General features: G+C 36.3%; 1 protein-coding gene across 3 annotated transcripts in view; it reads right to left on the minus strand.

The window, feature by feature from the left end:
• Positions 1-21,351, minus strand: part of Rps6ka5 (ribosomal protein S6 kinase A5) — a 185,651-nt gene that overhangs the window by 67,847 nt on the left and 96,453 nt on the right. For all 3 annotated transcript variants that reach the window (XM_060388048.1, XM_060388047.1, XM_060388049.1), the window contains exons 4-5: positions 14,923-15,038; positions 11,333-11,440 (exon numbers count right to left, since the gene is read on the minus strand). In XM_060388048.1, the coding sequence (XP_060244031.1) occupies positions 11,333-11,440; positions 14,923-15,038 (224 nt within the window). The remainder of the gene's footprint in view (positions 1-11,332; positions 11,441-14,922; positions 15,039-21,351) is intronic.

The following is a 21,351-nucleotide window of genomic DNA, read 5'->3' on the forward strand; positions in this document are numbered from 1 at the left end:
AGCCTACTCTCAGGGAAGCTAGCTTCCAATAGCTAGCCATCAGAATATAAACAAAAATTAAAAGAAAAGAGTTAAGATAAAACTGGCAGCTAAACATTTTTCAAGTAGACAAAAATATTTAACATTATTTGAATAAATAGATTATTTAATACTGAGGGTGATGTCAATTCAAAAGTTGTTGCTGCTTGCTGTCGTTATTTACATTAAATTTGCCTTAAAACATTAAAAAAAAAAAAAGAAGAAAGATCCTTAGTAAGATTTATCAGAACCAGTAATTTCTGCCATAAGGAAAAGTAAAAGAAAACTGTGAAGCCATCTTGTCCTTGTTTTTTGGAGGGTCAAAAGTTCTGCTCTGATGTCTGGGATGGGGCAGAAACTTCACAAATGGTTACAGTTAAATATGTTAACACTAAAACATCGTGTCTTTTCTGTTTTTATTATGCTTATTTATTTATGTGTGTATGTGTGTGGAAGTCAGAGGACAATTCTCTCCTTTTACGATGTACATCCCACAACAAACTAAGGTGGTCAGGCCTGGAAGCAAATGCCTCTGCTCACGAGCCATCTTGCTGGCCCACTTTTAATTTATCTTTTTTTCAGCTAAGGACAAACTGAGGCCACAGGTTAATACTTTGGATTCTGGTGCTCTTCCTTTCCAACACCTCCAGCCCAAGGCTTACCTGAAGAGTAATTATCACCCACAGTCACTTACTTTGGCAAATGAATGACGGGAACAATTGAGAGAGACTTAGTAGGCCTCCCAGAGGCGTAAGCAAATGAGAATCAATCGTGAATACATGTAACACAAATTAATCAAGACAGGAGATGGATGAAGGGAATCATAAACTGCCACTAAGAGTTATTGTGTAATTCTTCTTGCAAAAACGCTGTGCAGATCCTTACTCTCTCGTATGGTAGTTTGAAAGAATGTCCCCAACAGGCTCTGGTATTTTAATATTTGGTCCCCCGTTGGTGATGCTGTTTGAGGAGGTTTAGAAGGAATGGCCTTGTTGAAGAAAGTATGTCACTGGGGGCAAGCTTTGAGAGTTTTGCTCTCTCTGCTGCACGCTTTCAGTTAAGGGTGTGACCTCTCAGCTTGCTGCTCCAGCTGCCATGTCTGCCTGCTACCACGTCTCCTGGCCAAGATGGACTTACTCTTTTTTTCATAAGATGCTTCCAATCATGGCACGTTATTATAGCAACAAAAAAGTAACTAGTGTGCCTGGCTATCTTGAGATATATACATTTTAGTAAGCAAAACCTGAAAATGACATTACTAACTAGGCACTTACTAAAGATGTAATTTTCTTACAAATAAGAAAATAAAGGAAGAATAACAAGACTCTTGCGTATATTTTAACTTTGCTCATAATAATCTGAAATATGAATAGTATACCTTACAAACAGAAGTTGATATACACAATGATTTAAATTTCAAAATTGTCAAGGCCCATGTGAGAGGAACAACAAAAGGCTTTAGAACTCACAGAATGCGGCCCACAGGTTAGCATAAACACAATGGGTGAGCCTCGCAGAGGCAGAGCCTGGAGGACTTTGTGTCCTAAGGATTTCATGCCTTTATGGAACACTGTACTGCGTGTTGTTTTGTGGCCTTTATATTCTTCCTAATATACAAACTGTATAAAAACTTCCAGCCCCTCACTGGGCAGTTTTACTGGCACTCACAATAATAATGCTTGATATCTTTAGGCATTGCTGAAGCAGATTAATGATTCGGTTACCACCTTTGGACTGAACTTAAAATCATACATATATCCATAATGACCACTACCTATAGAAAGAATTTGGAAAAACAGATTACTAGTAAGGTTAAGATGTTTTTGTTAATGGCTCTGATGTAGAAAATTTTGAAGAACAGTTTAAACTTCAGAAAGGCACACAATTAATAGTTGAGCTAGGGATCTTTTGAGGTCAGGGAGCAAGAACAATACCCCAATTAGCACTAGCTGATGTGACCCTCTCACTGAAACTGGGCTGGTAATCAAGGTGATTAATTTTTTGTAAACATTTTTGCCCTCAGCTTCTTGATATGATTTAATCAAAATTGTTGAGTAGATGTGCACCTTGAAGATTTAAAGTAGAAATGGCTGATTTTTTTCTATATACAAGCTTAGATTTGTGATTCTTTTTATAAGATTACTTTTTAAGATAACTGATTCTGCCAGTAAACAGAAACTGGCTGAAAAAAATTACCTTGCTTGCTTACACTTTGTTAATCTATAACAAGTTGCTTAGTAACAAATGTATATGGATTTTGGGAATAATTTGTTTTTCATACTTGTTTCTCACCCAAAATATGTGAAACATTTGATCATGTGAGAGTATTGGCGAACACGTTTTTTTTATGTATATTCATTGTAATCATTCACTAAAAAATATAGAATGTAATCACACTGTATTTTTTATACTGCTTGAAAGATTTTGCTGAGATATATAAGCTGTGGAAGAAAAATAAAACTGTTGGAGCTTGCTTTTTGAAATTTGCTCCATCTACTCAAACTGTTGAAACTTGTTGGAACTTGCTTGATGAAGCTTCTCTTGCTTCATCCATTGTGTGTGTGGTGTGTGTGTATGTACACACACACATACATGATCTATTGGTTTTTGTTTTGTTCTGTTTTTCATTTTCTCTAGTTGCCAGCTACCATCAGTAGCAGCCTATGCTGGCTGTTATCAGTGGCAGCCCCCACCAGTTACAATCAGTTCCGGCCTGGAGATTCAAGCTTTTTATCTATGCGGGGTGATCAGCTACCAACCCTATGTCTCACCTCACTGCACCCTGTGATAAACTGGTCTTTGACACAAAATATACTTTAATGAGAAGGTTTATTACATTGGTATTACAATCAAATAAGTAGCTAAGATAACTATTATGTTACAGAATAAGAAATTAGGATTTGGAGGGTGAATGCCTAAGCAGCCAAAAGATCTTATCTTCAAGATAATAAAATACTTCTTACATAATCAAATAATTAATCAATGATTTGTTACACATGAACTGATCAAACATTTGCTTTTTAAAAAAGTTATAATCAATCTTCAGGCCTTTTACTTTTAAGGATAGATACTATGGCAGTGAGCTGTAACTTAGTTATCTCACTTTTAAATGTTGAGGACTTATTTTTCTTGACTAAAATGTATAATTTAGTCTACCTGGGGATTTTTATCTGTTATGAAAATTTTTAAACATTCATTGTTAAAGTGTGAAAAAACACAACTTTAATCCATATTTACATAAAGGAACAACACATGAAAATATCATTTTCAACATATTATTTTATTCATTGTTTATGTTGTTTATATTCATTATTTTATTCATTGTTTATGAATAAAAAAGACAAATTTGTCACAGTTATTCTCTTCATTTTGTCCTATTCTTATTTTTAACTGTCTTATTTCACATTAGAATTAAATATGCAATACATAGTAGATTATCTCCTTAACTCAATAATTAAAAAAAGATTTATTGGTTTTTATTTCATCTGTACAGATGTTTTGCCTGCCTGTAGGTCTACACCATGTGTGTTCCTTGGTGCCCATAGAGGCCAGATGAGGACATCAGATCCCCTGGGATGGGAGTTATGGACACTTGCAACCTACTATTTGGGTGCTGCCAATAGAACCCAGGTCCTCTGGAAGAGAAGCAAATGCTCTTAACTGCTAAGCCACCTCTCTAGACCCTAACAAGTATTTCTTAACTACCAAAGAAAGTCTTGTGGAAGACACATCCTAGTCTGCAGAGACTTATGTTTTCTTTTACTTCCAGAATCTCAAATTTTATAGTTGAGAAAAAGAACATGCCACTGAAACTATCAAACTGTACAAAGTATGTACTGTCATAAAAGATGTTTACTAAACTAAAATCGATTCTATATAATTCAGATTAGCAACATCTATCTAGAAATAATCATGCAGATATTTAACAAATACCTCTAAAATATATGCTCATGATTTGTTAGGGTCCCCACCTAAGCTATGAAGAAGCCTCAGGCAGTATAAAGAGCCTGCAAAAGAAAATAAGTCAGGGGCTGGTGGTACTGTACTTCCACAGCAATGACTTTCATTGGGCAAATAAGTAAGACAAAAAAGAAGAAGGAGGAGGAGGAGGAGGAGGAGGAGGAAGAGGAAGAAGAAGAAGAACAACAACAACAACAACAACTAAAAGTAGAGTGATACTGGCTAGAGAGTTTCAGCCAATTGGTAGGGAGGTGTAAGACAAACTAGAATTCGAAGTGCTAAAATGAGTAAGCAGAGGCAGAATAGAGACATATGGACAGAGAACAAGAGCAAAATAGGTAGAGAGAAGATGAGACACCCAGAGAGATTTTTGTTTGTTTTTTCTGTTTAAGTCAGTCCATTTCTCCAAAAGATGCTCAACTTTGTTCATACTGACTTTATTCATAATACCTAAAAAGTAGAAACAACCCAAATGTCCCTCAACTGAAGAATGGATAAAGAAACTGTAGTACAACTACACGATAGAATACTACTCAGCTATTAAAAACAAGGACATCATGAAATTTGCAAGCAACTGGATGGATCTGGGGAAAAAATCATCCTGAGTGAGGTAACCCAGACCCAGAAAGATATACATGGTATATACTCATTTATAAACGGATATTAGCCATGCAATACAGGATAACTATACTATAATCCATAGATTCAAAGAAGCTAAGTAACAAGGAAGACCCTAGGGAGGAGCTTAATTCTTATTCAGAAGGGCTTAGAATAGACACTGGATATGACTGAAGAGAGGGAACAGGATGGGAGCCTCTCATAGATGTCTTCGGAAAGACTCCACCCAGCAGAGCATTGAAGCAGATGCTGAGACTTACACTCAAACTTTCGGCAGAGCATAGGGAGTCTAATGGAAGACTGGATCGATAGAAGGACCCAGAAGGACAGGTGCTCCATAAAAAGACCAACAAAGCCAAGAAATTAGAGGCCTGGGGGGCCTGCGGAGACTGATGAACCAACCATGGACCATGAATGAAGAGGAACCAGGCCTCCTGCTCAGATGATAGCTGATAGGCACCTTAAGTCTCCATGTAGGTCACCTAGTAAGGTGACCAGGGGCTGTCTCTGACATGTTCTAGGCTGCCTGGTTTTCTATCACTTATCCTGGGAGAGGCAACCTTGCGAGGTCACAGAGGAAGATGACGTAGGCAGTCCTGAAGAGATTTGGACCCGAGGCTAAATGTTCTGGCCTTTGTTTTATGACATCATTGATCAATAAACTTTCAATAACTCAGTAACAGACTCCACTATGGTTACCACTAAACTTTTGAGCTGTAGCAAGCTTATGTTCCCACATTTAACACTGTTCACTATACAACCCTACAGATTAGACATCATATTTTCATTTCAATAGTATCATATCACATATTGATTTGTAAGTTCACAATAAATATCTATAAAATATGTATTTGGTAGTATTGAAGTTTTTAGAGAAGCTGTGGATTTCACAATAAGATAAGCAATTTCTTTAATGCTTAGAAAAGAAAAAAAACCATTAAAATTAACTTTTAAACTAGGAGCTAAAGGATTATCATGTGGCAAAACAACACAATAACTTAATATTTTCAATTTTATAATTTTTAAATAAAATGTAGATACTGAAAAAAAATACAGGTGTTTGCAGTCAACTAGAAAGTGAACTTATCAATAACATACCTCTCTGCTTTAGCTTGTATTCTAACATGTTTGCACAGAAACAACTAAGTGCTATTATTTTCTTAGGGGGTGGTGTTTGACCTTATCAGTAGATAACACAGGACACTTTGGTCATAAGAGGGGACTGGCTGCTTAAGTCACACAGGACATCTGCTGATCTGTGACTACTCTATCCAAGATCTGCCTAATTCTGATCAGCTTTGATTTTTGCCTTGGTTTTGTTTTGGGTCCCAACATTTCACTATTCTCTAGGGACACAGTCTGTTTTCTCCTATTGTAAATAATCAGCCACATGTGCTTTTAAATGTTCAACAAATGATTATTTGGCTTTGTATTTCGCCTAATATCTAGCACATGGAAGGTTCCTCAACAGATACAGTGAATGAGCAAATGGGTGAGTACCATGGGGAGAGAGGAAAGTAATTATTAGAGAGACCTCTTTGTCAGGGGACAGCCCACATACTACATGACAAGGACCATCTGGCAGTGTGGTGAGATACTTTAAACACATCACTTCAGAAGAAACCACTACACTGAAATACATTATTAAAAAAGTCACAAAACTGATACACCTTCACAGTCATGCTTCTGTGGCCCAGGCAGACAGGGCTTATGAGACTGCAGACTCCTCTACTGAGATGTGGCTGAAAAGGTTCACTTTCAAACTCCCCAATGACAGCATCTGTCAACTTCTTAAAACAAGGCTTATTTGTTTTTAAATTTATATATATGAGTGTTCTTCCTGTATATATGTATCCCAGGTTTTGTGCCTGAGGTCAGAAAAGAGTATCAGATTCCCTGAACTGCAGTTACAAAAGAAGGTTTCGATTTGCCACTTTGGTGCTGGAAACTGTATCCAGATCCTCTGCCAGAACAGAAAGTACTCTTAATACTGAGCCATTTCTCCAGTTACAATCTGTCAACATTTGGTCCTTTGTTTCTCAGTGGGAGTCCTCGATACTCCTGTTTAAGACATTACTGTGCTCATGGTGAGGTTTTGGGAACACACCATGGGCCCTGAACAATATAGGGCATCAAGTTTTGCTTTCCCCATTAATTTCCATTGGGCATCCTCACTCTCAACTCTGCCTTGAACACAGTCTATTCCTCCTGAGTATGATGAAGGCATAGGGACCTAAGTAAACAGAGGTAACACAGGGCCTGAAGATATAGGGACTCATGTCTTTCTTACAAGACTCCCAAACAATCCTCCTGGATCCTCGATCACCTACACTTGTACTTGAGGGACAACTGGTGGCTACAATTCCTGAGAAGTTCTCAGCAGTCAGAGGTGCAAAGCAGACTGCTTTTGAACCTCTTACCTGACTAGGCTAGGATTCAGTTGGAACTATCATCTCATCATTGACCAAAATGTAGTTGCCATCATCTTACCTTCCTTTTGGATGTATGCATACTTCCCTTTTTTACTTTAGCACGGTTTAGAGAGGAAGAAACAATAAACACATAATCCTCTACATGTTACAGTTGCCATTAAGTTTTTTTATAGAGGAGTAAAGTGTTTTAAAATAAAAACAAAACAAAACGTGGGACTAGAGCTAGCCAGACAACTTGGCAGTGAAGACTACTTGCTGTTCTTGAAGAGGACCCAGGTTAGGCTAATAACACCCATATGGCCACCCAAAACTACCTAAAACTCCAGGAAGCCAATGCCCTTCTCTGGCCTCCATGGGCACTGCATATATGTGATGCATAGACATACATGTAGGAAAAACACCTACATACACAAAGAATTTAAAAAGTCAAACTTGGAAGTAAATTTCTCAAAATCAATCTAATCTATTTTATAACTATTATTATATGTCTGAGAAAAAAATAGCTAAAATCACAGTGTCATAAAGGCAAAGATAGTCCCTATTTTATTTCTCATTGTACTAGTTAGTTGAGAGGTGATCAGTAAATACATGCTGAATGACTAAACAAAGTTAATATAGCTATGATAAAAATTTAGGACTTTTAGTCTTTATGCTAGTTATCTGGGAGAAGGAGGATCAACACAGAAAATGCTTCCATCAAATTACCTGTAGAAGTTTGTATGGTATTTTCTTGATTAAAGATTAAGGTGGGAGGGCCCAGTCCAGGGAGAGGGGGTTGTCAACCTTGGGAGGGAGGTCCTGAGTTGTATAAGAAAGTGGACTGAGCAAGCTCTGAGGAGTAAGTCAGTAAGCAGCATTCCTTTATGGCTTCTGCTTCAGCTGCTGCCTCCAGATACCTGACTTACATCTCACAGTGATGAAGTATGACCTGAGAGTTCTAAGACAAAATAAACCCTTTCCTCTCCAAGTTATGTTTGGCCATAGTGTTTTATCACAGCAACAAAACCCTAGCTAAGACACTCAGGACTGGTTTTGGAAATATTCCAAAAAGCAATCAGACCTACAGATAGATTTAATTATCCCTACCTAAAATGCTTGAGACCAGAAGTGTTTTAGATTTCAATTTTTTAAACTTGGATTCTAGCACACTACACTATATATATTATATATATTATATAAATTATATATATATATATAATGGTATCTTGAGGATAAGATAAAATTCTAATTGGAAAATTTACTTAGGTTTTATACACAGCATGTATGTGCATACATATGACAAAGAGACCGTCAGAGCTTGAATGTGATTCTAAGAGCTTTTTAAATAATTCTGTGCAGGAAGCAAGGTTTACACTGACTCATCAGAAAGCTAGAGTTATAACTCCTTTACCTACCCCTGTGGGCAACTTGTAGTTGTTCAGCATCACCTATATTACTGGCTCTAAGTTTATATACAACCACTAACCAATCACTCTTTTTTATTTATTCACAAGTGTGTATTTAGTACTAAAAAATATGGCATTGTCTTAATGGAGAAAAACAATCATGCATCACAAAGGCTTGTCCAGAATCCTTGGGTTGGCTGTTTGGGAGGTTTAAAGGTTACTGGACACTGTATTTTAAGTTTGGGTGAGAAGATATGCTACTGGCAGTTGATCCACACCCATGCCTCTGTTCACTGTGCTAGCATGTGATTCAAGCAAGAATTTTCACTTTTACTCCTCAGCAAGTTAGGACTTAATCTGCTCATATGGCAGAACTTTAAAGGGCTACATTGTTTTTGATAAGAACTTCAGTTGGAGGGTGAACAGAATAGCGATCAACAAAACAAAATCAAGACATTTTCATCTAGTCCAGCCACGCTAAATATGCACTGGCTGCTGGTCCAAAAACAAACAAACAAACAACAACAACAACCCCCTCCCCCCCCCAAAAAAAAACAGTAAGAAAAAGAGATCTCTAGTGATCCAGCTTTCTTGCTAGTGTAGTATGGTATGGTAAGAAATTCAGCTCCAGAAACTTGAAGTTTTTTTTTTTTCTTTCATACAAGTCTCTCACTTGCTTGGTTAGAGTTACACCAAGATACTTTAAGTTATTTACAGCTATTGTGAAGGGTGTTGTTTCCCTAATTTCTTTCTCCCTTTTGTCTTCTGTATACAGGAGGGTGACTGATATTTTTGAGTTAATTTTGTATCCAGCCACTTTGCTTGAAGGTGTTTATCAGCTGAAGGAGTTCTCTGGTTGAATTTTTGGGGTCCCTTATGTATACTATCATATCATCTGCAAATAGTGATACTTTGACTTCTTTCTTTCTGATAATGTGTATCCCCTTCATCTCCTTTAGTTGTCTTATTGCTCTAGCTAGGACTTCCAGTACTATGTTGAAGAGATATGGAGAGAGAGGGTATCCTTGCCTTACCCCTGATTTCAGTGGAACTGATATAAGTTTCCTTCTGTTTAGTTTGATGTTGGCTAGAGGCTTGCTCTATATTGTCTTTACTATGTTTAGGTATGTGCCTTGTATCCTTGATGTCTCCAAAACTTTTGAACATGAAAGGGAGTTGAATTTTGTCAAAGGCTTTTTCAGCATCTAAGGAAATGAGCATGTGGGTTTTTTTTTCTTTAATTTTTTTATATGGGTGGATTACACTGATGGATTTCCATATATTGAGGCACCCTTGCATGCCTGGGATGAAGCCTACTTGGTCACGGTGGATATCTTTGATGTGTTCTTGGATTCGGTTTGAGAGTATTTTATCGAGTATTTTTGTTCATAAGAGAAATTGGTTTGAAATTCTCTTTCTTTGTTGGATCTTTGTGCAGTTTAAGTATCAAGGTGACTATGGCCTCATAGAATGAGGTTGGTAATGTTCCTTCTGTTTATATTTAGAATATTTTAAGAGTATTGGTATTAGCTCTTCTTTGAAGGTCTGGTAGAATTCTGTGCTGAAACCATCTGGCCCTGGGATGGGAGATTTTTGATGACAGCTTCTATTTCCTTAGAAAATACAGGACTATTTACTTTACTCACCTGATTCTTGTGCAGAAGGCTGCATATGTCTACGCTAACTTCCTTCTGTGGGTGAGGGGCCTGTACTGGAGAATTTGGGCATTCATGCAAAAGATGTACCACAATTGACAGAGACTCTTGGTCTTGAGGGACACTGAATAAACTAGGTTGTGTGCCTATATTTTGACTGTGACACATCACAAGATGGCAGGTATGACATTTTCATTTATGACATTATGTTGGCACTCACGCAGTTTTACATTTTGAAATTTTGGGTTTGGGATGATCAATCTATACTTAATTTGGAACTCAGTAATGATGTGTTATATTCAGTGAAGTCTTGTATTACAATACTTTTACTATGATTGTGTGTTCTACATCAATAATTTCCTTGATAGCAACAAAATTGGCCCCCAAACTCAATTAGTTCTCTTAAATAATTAGTAGTTGAAAATACTTCATTATAACTCCTATATAAAATTAACATTTGATTATAATTAGTAGATATATAGCTTTAAATGTAATTGGAAGCATTTGTAATGTTAAACAACCCTGAACTAATACTGAAAATGTAAGACCTCTGTCTATATCTACAATCAGTACATCAGCATCTATGTTTTAGTAACAAACTTTCTTTTTTTTTCTTTTTCTGAGCAAAGCCCAGGAAGATTATTAAAGAATGAGATTTGGTAGGTCCTTGTCACCTTTGCCCAGTGAACTCTAAAGGTCCTCTCAGCAAGTCTCAGTTGGTAGCTACAATGTAAAATAAATGTGTTTCACTTTGTATTCTCTTAGTATCACCACCCACGCTTAAAGGGCAAAAGGGGATATTTTAAATATTAGTCACACCTGACACATTTCATAGAGAAGTTATGCCTATAATGTCGAAGTGGAGGACTCTGATATATCCCTGAAGGGTTTACTGTGATTTTTGTTTGTTTGTTTTTGTTTTTTCAACAGAGGGTTTCTCTTTGTGGCCTTGGCTGTCCTGGACTCACTTTGTAGACCAGGGTGACCTAGAACTCACAGAGATCTGCCTGCCTCTGCCTCCCTGGGATTACGGGTGTACACCATTGCGCCCAGGTGGTTTACTGTTATTCTAATAGGATGTTTTCATGATAATTTTAAACTATAAATCTCGTCGGTCCATTTATATCAAAATGTTCCTTTGAACAGCCTGTACAAACACCTGTAACCCATATGGTACTATTGTCCTATTATTTATTGGTAATGAATTTTTTATCCTTGTTTACATTCTGCTATTACTAACTTTAAATTAAAATATTATACTCACTTCATCAGCCACAAACTCCTTACTCAGACCAAAATCTGTCAGCACCACATGGCCATTAGAATCAAGTAGAATATTTTCAAGCTTAATGTCACGGTATATAATCCCCAACTGCAAAAACAAAACAAAAAAATGCACTTTAAGATACCTTCTAAATGAATTAAGACAGCATTTATCTACCTTTAAGGAAGTTCCTCTTCAGGATTCTTGGCAACTCTGACAGCAAATACTCCATATCTTGGGGCTCAAGTGCTGGCTTTCCCAAAGCTCTCCAAATGTCTTAGTTCTGTGTGATGAGGGTCGATCCCCGGAGCCAGCTGCTTGAGTCTCCCTATTGACTACTGATTTTTTTCTGTCTCTATCCTCCTTATTTCACATTCACTCCAAATTATCTTCATGGGCATTCTTGTACAATTCTTGTCCACAACTCTGTAATGGCTTCAAAAAACCTTCTTAAAGAGCCATATCCTATGCTGATCATTTCTTTGTTTTCAAACTATGTACTTACCTGTAAATTACTAATGTTTCTTTAAAATTTACCATTTATCCTATTATATTTATACTGTCTACTTTTTCAAATTGTATATCCTTATCTGGTATCCTGTATAATGGAATGTACAAGCAATTACAAAAGGTAATTAAAAAAGGCTTTTTGAATAACAAGCTCTTAAACATAAAGGTTAAAGAGCACAGGTTAATTTTGATGTTTAGTTCTAAATCAACAAAGCAAATCATTAAATAACATGCATACAGTCAGTCATGCATTGCTTTATGACAAGAGTATTTTATGGAAAGTATGCTTTAAGTGATTTTGATTGTGCAAGCATCATGGAGTGTACTTTGTACTTACACAATCCTTGATGTTGTAGTGAAAAAAAAATATAGCCTATTCCTCCTGAAGCCACAAAACAGCATGTGGGCAAAAAAAGCAAAATGATCACAGACAGAGTAAACATGGGACATACAAAGCTGCTTCCAGTGAAACGTAGCAAACTGTCTTACAGTAAACCTTCTAAAATGATGATTAAGCATAGAGTAAATACATAAGCCAGACGCATGGCTGGCTTTTGGCCACTGATTATCAGGGTTCATTCTGCTGTGCATAATGGTACGTGGTGTATTATTATAGGAGTGGTAGCACAACAGGTTTGTTTACACACATCACATAAAAAGGGATGGAGTCAAGGATAGCACTGTCACAGCTACAGTCAAATGTATGGCTCATCACTGAGTGAAATGTTACACAGTTCAAGACTAGATGCCTCTCTGTTTTGTTTTTCATGTTAGCAGGATGGTAAAACATTTCAATTATATAAAATAAATATAAAAGGTGTTTGATCCACCTCAACTTTATACTTTATGTTTCTAGTTATATGTACATGGATCAAATGTTTTGATACCTTGAAATATTGCTTTCCTCAATATTACAAATACAGGAGAAAGCAGATTATTAATAATCTCTCAAAACTGAAATCAAAATTATACATTCCTCATTAAAAGATAAAAACAATCCCCCCAAACAAAAACAAACAAACAAAAAAAAAAAACAGATAATTTTTCTATGAGAGCTTCGGTGGTTTACAAGAGACACAGGAAGGAAAACACAGATGTTTACTGAACATACACTTGACTTGGAGCATTACATATACCTAAGAACCAGCAGCACTTTCCATTTAAACCTCTTTGGAAAAGATTTTTAGAAACAGATTATTTACCAACCAATTAATTTCATCACTTCCAAATAAATGTGTAGTCTCTTCCTATAAGACTTATTATTAGCATCTCTATCAAGATGAATATTGCTGGCTTTGTGTATGCTTGTCTTTTTAGGGTAGGAGAGCTGAGAACTCATTTGCTATGCTGCTTTCATTGCATATCCTTCACATTTATTCCCAGTTCCATTATGTTCTCTACACTCGTGTGTTTTATTACTGTTTAGTAATAATGAATGGCACGGAATAATCCTTTAGTAAACAAAATGAATGAATTTAAGTATTACATAATTTAAAGACTGTGTTCTCTAGCTTACCCATTTGGCTTTGTGTTTTGGTTTTAGCTTTGGTACTTATGGTGAGTTTTACTGTCTTTGTTATATTATAAAATATTGTATCTAATTATAAGCTTCAAAGGTATTTGTAGCTTATTATGTAGAATATAATATCTGATATAAACATGTTTAAACTAAGTAATATCACACAAAAAATAAGCATAGACATGAACCTTGCCACCATAGTAAAATTCTACCAAAAGCAGCACAAAATGGCCATTTATTGTTCCTGCTCTCCTTCCTCTCCACTGCCAGCTCTCTTCTTGTGTCTCACATATTTTTATTCACTTTTCACTTAAGACAGAGTCTCACTATATAAAACCAGGCTGGCCTCAAACTCACAACCCTGATCTCTGAAGCTCCCTGGTACTGGGATTTTTCTATATATTACAATTCTGTTTCCCTCTACTGGTCCTGTCTTGTTTCTCTTCTGGGCTAGGCCTGCCTTATTTTCTTGTACCTTCCAGAATTTTTTCTCAGTCTCTCCCATTTATTGTCTCCATCTCTGACTTAATTACTGATCAAAACTCCCTGCCCCTTTAAGATGCCTTCCTTATTGTTCTTCTTCAACTCTCACCTCTTTTTATTATGTTATGTATCGTTCTTTAATCTGTTCATCTTAAGATAAGGGAAGAATGACAAAAATGACAAAGGGTGGCTTCATGATTTATCTGAATTGTTGAAATTTGGTGACTCAAATTATACTGTGTCTTTACAAACTTCCATATCTTTGATATCAATTACTTTAGCATTTTCTATTTCTGAGCAAACCCATCATACTGAGGCAACACAGAAACCACCCACTTCTCCAATAATTTAAGTAAGTTAAGTCAAGATTTCTTGGACCAGAGTTAAGAATATCTGCAATAATACAATTAAACTTATTTGCACAGAGTTCCAATAGGATCATAGATACAACGTCCAGGTAAAGTTTCAGTCTCTGAGATCATGCCACATGGAGACAATGAGAAGAGCAGAGCAGGGTAGGTGCAAAAGTAAGTTAACACAGGAGGGAAAGAAATAACTCCAAATCATCAGTAAAATCAGGAAGGACCCTCTGAGAACAGACAGGTTGTGTAATGGAGCAAGTCACAATTAAGAAAATACATTTTACAACTTGGGGCTTCATTTTAACAACCAACAACTTTTATTCTGATGATACATTATACTAAGCAAAACACTGAGATTTTTCATAAAGACAAACAAAAAGAAAAAAGCTCAAGTTTTTTATTTTTGTTAATTTTTTTGTGTCTCAAAACACAACAGAAAAAAAAATCTATTTTCTGTTCATTTATTTAGCTGGGGGGGTGGTCTCACTTTGTAACTCAGCTTGACCTTCAACTCATGATCCTTCCGCCTCAGCTTCCCATGTGCTGGGATTGTAGGCACACCACACCAAGCCCAGCAAAAAGCAAATACGAAACTGAGAACACAGTAACATGCATAAGCCCTAAGACAACATGTGAAAACATCAACGTGTTTAGCTCCAGCAACACGCCAGTTAACAGGCTGTTCCACAGGGAACTGCAAAGACGAAGCGCCTTACCTTATGCAGGTGTTCCAGGGCAAGCACGATCTCTCCAACATAGATCTGCACTTCGTGCTCTGTGAAACGCTCTCTTTGAGAAAGATGAGTAAAAAGTTCTCCACCATTTATATAATCTAAAAACGAAATATATTTTTTCTTTCTTTGATTTGCATTCACAAATGAAAGGAAATAACTCCTTTTAATCACTTTGGCTTAACCATTAATTTATTTTTGCATAACTCCCAGTATATGACAGTTTCAAAGAAAGTATATTACTTTCATAACGTCATACAATTTCCTAAAACAATGCTCATCCTAAACCAAACAAATTAATGTACAAAGAGCAATGTCATTAAAACTGTCTGCGGACACAAAATCCGCAGATTTAAGACTTCTTCAAAGACAGAATATCAGCGCCCTCTTCCTCAGTGTGCAACTTACTGTAGAGCATCAAACATCAGCCAGATGACAACCAAACCATCCCCATACAATCCCACACAAGCCCAAACAAAACACAAGCAACATCCTATCTTACCATGTGCAATAGTTGCCAATCATTAGTTTTAAGCCTTTAAATAGATTCCAATTTTGTAGAGGCAAAATGGCTATAAAAAAAGAGGGTTGGTTGCCTCATTGGGAGTAAAAAGAAACACTTATCATTAGCATTAAGAAATTAGGTAACAATAGGTTATTACTATTATAAAGTGTTAAAAATTATACATGACAATAACCTTTCTTTAAAAAAAATGAACTCTAATTTCATCAGAGACTAACCACAAAGAACATTTCTTCCTTTCTGTATTTTGCAAGATGTTTTTAATGTTTCTGAACACAAAGCTAATTATTTAAAAGGTGTAAAGGAACACAACATTGCAACAAATGAACAACAGATCTTTCTATTTTTAAGCAGTTATTTACTTAAGCTTAAATTTCCATAGTCACAGCACAGATATATATATAAAATGGACAAATTCCCACAAAGTCTCAAATGTTCAATTCAATCACTTCATTTTCTATGACCAACTTCAACAGAGCCAATTTCTTCCTCATGGCATAACTATATTATTAAAGACTTTTTACCAATGAACTTATCTTGCTGTGTTCCTAATTTAGGTTGTACTCCTTTCTTTCTCTGCTACACTGCATTTTTAAGCATCAAGACCAATATAGTCACCATACTATGCTACCACAAAGGCATGAATATAACACTCAATAGATATTTTTTAATTTAATAAAAATTAATTTATACTGCTGTTTTGTATGTCTATCTTTGCTTTCTGTTATTTTTAATCAGCATACAAAAGAATGGATTTCATTCCTACACCTTTATATGTGTTATGAACTTTGCTTACATTCTTTGCCCCATTATGTTCTCGTCACTCCTCTCAATGATGCTTCCCCTCTCTGAAAACAATCATTAAAACTGAAAGGACAGTCCAGTGTAAAACAAAACGAAATACCTCCAATAATTTCCTATCTCAGAGGCACTGTGACACATTTAGAGAAATGAGGGATTTATAACTGAGAGACCCAAACTAGACAATGGTTCTACTGTTGTCCTGCTGTGAGCAAATTAAGTCTCTCTGATCTCCAATTCTTTATCTATTAAACAAAGACAATAGCTTTCTGTGAAGTACTGTTGCCTAGGATATACGAAGTGCTTTTCCATTGCTGGGTAGACTCAAGAAAAAGAAACTATAAATCCAAGACAAGCAATACATTTTTCTACTTCTGAGATAGATTGTTAAGACATTCATAAAAACCAGTATTTTTACAGGTTTATGTTATATACTTTACAGGTAATTCTATCCAGTCATCCAGGCTTTAAGAGTGGTAAAGCAGAAATGAGGCACCCCAGGGAATCTAACAGCAGAAGCTACAGTAAGCACAGTAACCAGAAGCAGACACAGTACAAGCTGAGGAAAGTCAAGAGGCTGACTAGTTGCCACCCCTCAGTCTTGGTTCTGCTCAGCATGTAGCACATCTCATTAAAGTTTCAACTGTCATTTCCTGAATATGTAGTATTACTTAAAATGTTTAAAGGACCCAGTGAACACCTCTACATCTTTTGCAGTGAAATACACATGAAAGTTACTCTCACTGACTGCTTTGTTTTTGAGATATACTTAACACACCACGAATTTACCCACTTCAAGTACAAAATTCAATAATCTGTTTGTTCAGATTTGTATAGCTTCTACCCTAATCAACTGAATTGCCTCCAAATCCCAGAAATTCCAATTTATCTACCTTCAAATGCTTGTGCTTCTGATGACATATGTAAAAAATTATTACAAAATTCAATGCCACAAAGATTTGCAACATTTTTGTCTAAGACTTTTATAGCAATTATGGTCTCTTAAGACCCTTATCCTTAGTCTTTGATTCATTCAGTTTAGAGTTTTGTTTATGTTGGGAGGTATGGCTCAATTTCATACTTTATCATATAGCTATCCAGCTTCATCACCATTAGTTGAAAACCTCTTCTTCACTGTCACTCTTGCTGAAAAGCCAGTTGACTGTGAATGTGAGGATTTCTGGACTCTAGGTTCTGTTCTACCAACCACATAAATTATAGGTCTAAAGTCAGGTAGTGGTAGTGCACACTCTTAATACCAGCACTAGGGAGGCAGAGGCACGTGGATCTCTGAGTTCAAGGCCAGCCTGTTCTACAAAGGATAGCCAGGGCTACACAGAGAAACCCTGTCTTGAAAAACCAAAACCAACCAATCATCAACAACAACAAAAAACCTAAACTCCAAAACAACAACAACAACATTATAGGTCTGTCTTTATACCAGAGTCACCTTTTTGTTGTTGTTTGTTTGTTTTAAGACAGGGTTTCTATGTATAACCTTGGCTGTCCCAGACTCGCTTTGCAGACCAGGCTGTCCTTGAATTTACAGGGATATGCCTGCCTCTGCCTCCCCTAGTGCTGGGTTTAAAGGCATGTGTCACAACACCCAGCCTTGGAGTCTCATTTTTACAATCAGAATAGTATTGTCGTTTTTGTTTTTCTGAGGTCAAGTCTCACTATTGCCCAGGCTGACTTCCAACTCCTAGGCTCAAGCACCCTTAGTCTCTCAAGTAGTAGGAGTATTACAATATTTTTGAAATCAGGAGGTGAGTTTTTTTATCTTGGTTCTTTCTTCAGTTCTCCTCAGCCCCTTAAGTTTCCACCTGAATTTTGGGATCACCTTATTATTTCTACAATAATATGACCTGAAGTTTTGAAGTCTGATATTCAATTTAGGAATATTGCCACCCCTAACATTCCATGATTATGTCATGATTTTCCATTTATATAGTTCACTTTCACCCTGTGAACAATGTGTGAGGTTTTCCTGTTCTTTATTGCCTAATGTTTTATTGTTTTTATTCTATGCTAAATGAAATTGTTCTCTTGATTTACTTTTCAGACTCCTCACTATAAGAATATCAAATTTTAGATGAATGCTGCTTATATACTGAAACTCTGCTTAACTTGTGAATTGATTCTTATATTTTTAATGGGTTCTTTAGAATGTAGTAAGATCATGTCATCTTAAGTTTTTCTTCCTACTTCGCAAATCTATAGGTCTTTTGTGATCTTTCCCAGACTACAATGTTTAATAAAGTGGCAAACATAGATATTCACTCCATGTCTGACTTGAAGAGGGAAGCATTTGATCCTTCATCATTAAATACTATGTTCACTGTATTTTGTTTTCATATATGTTTTCTCCAATTGGAAAGTTCACTTCTTTGCCTTCTTTCCCTGTTTTGGTCTGTGTTTTTCATCATAAATGAATGTTGAGTTTTAGCCAATGCTTTTTCTATATTTACTGAGAAGATCATATAGTCCTTTATTCTACTGATATGGTATAATGAGTCTTGGATTTTAAGACAATCTTGTACTCCTAAGATTAATCCTACTTGGTCAAGCTATATAATCCTTCTTATTTACTCCTGAATACAGTCTGGCAGAATTTTGTTGAGTAATTTTGCACTTCATTCATGAGAGATGTAAGTCCGTGTTTTCTTATAATGTTTTCATCTGGTTTGTACACTAAGATAATACTGGCTTCAGAGGACAAGTTGGAAAGTGTTTTCCATATTTTGGCCAAGTTTATGAAATTTTTGGTATTAGTTCTTCTTTAAATGTTTAGTTACAGCAGGGCAGAGTGGCATATGCCTTTAATCCCAGCACTTGGGGAGGTAGAGGCAGATGGATTTCTGAGAGTTTGAAGCCAGCCTGGTCTACAAAAAGAGTCCAGAACAGCCAAGGCCTCACAGAGAAACCCTGTCTTGAAAACAAACAAACAACAACAACAACAGTAACAAAAAGCTTAGTTACATTCACCAGTGAAGACACTTGGGCCCTGCATTGTCTTCAAGTACACTTCTACTTCCTTGAGACCATCATCAGTGGAGTCAATTCCAGTACTCCAGAGCATCCTAGAAATGCTTCTCTTCCTTCCTAATTTTTTGTTTGCTTTTCAACAAAAGGTGTCATCAAATTTCCTGGGCTAACCTCAACTTACAATCCTACTGCCTTAGCTTCTTGAACGTTGGTATTATAGCCATGGCTACTAACCTTGGCTAGGCCTAACACCCAGTTAACTGAATGTTGTTACTTAATTGCTCATAATACTCTGTTGTAATTAATTTTTAATTCAAAAGTCATTTCTTCTATATCATTCCTGATTTTGCAGTCTTAAAAATTTTGGTCAGTTTAGCTAAAAGCTTATAAACTTTTTTTTTTTTTAAGACCACTTTTTGCTTTCACTGATTTTTCTCATGTTTGCATGGTCTCTGTTGGATTGTCTTCTGGTCTTTATTATTTTCTGCTCTTTTCTTTGCTTTAAGTTAGTTTGACCTTCCTTCTGCAATGGCTAAAGGCAGAGAGTTGAGTTACTGACGATGGGGTTTTAATTCTTTTCTTAAACTAGGGCAGTTACAGCTATACATCTGCTATTAAGCATCACCTTAGCAACATGTCAAAGGCTTAAATAAGTCATATGTTCATATTTTCCAATTAAAGTATCTTCTGGTTGCTTTTCTTCTTTGACACATTTTCTTTTTCAATTTAGGGATGTGTTGATGAAGTTGCATTTGTAAAGAACACGGTTTTTTGTTGTTGTTGTTTTTAATTTCTAATTTTACTTCCTTGTACTCAGAGAACATACTTCTTAATGCTTTAAAATCCTTAAATTTATTGAGGTTTTAATGGTCTCAAATAAGAACTATCTTAATGTTCCATATGTACCTTGTTATTGTTCCAAAATATTCTGTACATTGTTGTTACTGATGCTGTTTAAGAGAATTCTATATACACTTGTTATGAGTAGGTAAAGTGTTGATCAAGTCTTTTATTTCCTTTTTGATATTTTCCCTAGTGTGTTTACAATTATTGAGGTAAGACAGTATTTTGCATTGTCTACTTCTTCTTCCATTTCTTTCAGTTTTTGCTTTATGTATTTGGTATGCATGTTTATTTATAATCATCACATCTTTCTAATGCATTTGACCCTTCAGTCACTGTGAAATGTCTCCAACCAATATCAAGTAATAATATTTTGTTTGTTTCTATGCCCATTTTGTCTGACACATGTATAACTTATCTGTCAGGTCCCAAAGAAACCTGGGACAAACAGCTAAGGTGCCCACTGGCATACCAAAGTATGAGCTGGCCTCTAGGCTCTCTCAGCAAGTACCCTGTCCCCTACCCTACACCTCTCCAACTCAGGGGCTTTGCTTCCCTTCGCCAAGCTTCTCATTCCTATATAACCCTAATGTTTCAGCCATGAGCATTCTTGGTCCTCGCACCCCCCCCCCCCAGCCCTTGGCTCCTCTCTTGGTCTTCTTTCATCTTCTCTACTCTTCCTTTCTTGCTGAAACACCACCACTTAATCACCCGGCCAGGTTCAGTCTATTGGTCATGTTCAGTCTTACTATTTTTTCTCCCTGCTCTGGACTCTTCCAGATGCCTCTTGCTACACTCTCCCTCAGATCTACAATAAAATCCTTCTCCTCAACCATACCCTGGAGGAGCCCTCATTTCATTCATCTGGTGCCAAAACTCAGGAGAGGAATATCTGAGGCCCTTCCGAGGCGATTCGTCTCTCTCCTAACCAAACTAAGCTGCTGACAGCCCAAGCTTCCCTGCCTACACTAGAATACCTTTATAACCATAGCAATTTACAAATGTATTTTATTCATCTAATATATGTTGCTACTTATTTAAAATTTTCTAATTTCCTTGAACCTGACATTATCCAGCTTTCTTGTGGTTGCTGCTTTTTTATTTTCTCATCTTTCTCCCATTTAGAATATTTATATATTTAAACTCTGTAGTGTGTCTCCTTTTGACATTCCATAGTTCGACCTATTATCTGTTTTTACATGAAGTCTGACAACTGCTGCTTTTTGGTTAGAATATTTAGCTATTTGTAATTAATGCTGTTA

Source organism: Meriones unguiculatus, chromosome 7, assembly GCF_030254825.1.
Source record: "Meriones unguiculatus strain TT.TT164.6M chromosome 7, Bangor_MerUng_6.1, whole genome shotgun sequence".
Lineage (NCBI taxonomy): Eukaryota > Metazoa > Chordata > Mammalia > Rodentia > Muridae > Meriones > Meriones unguiculatus.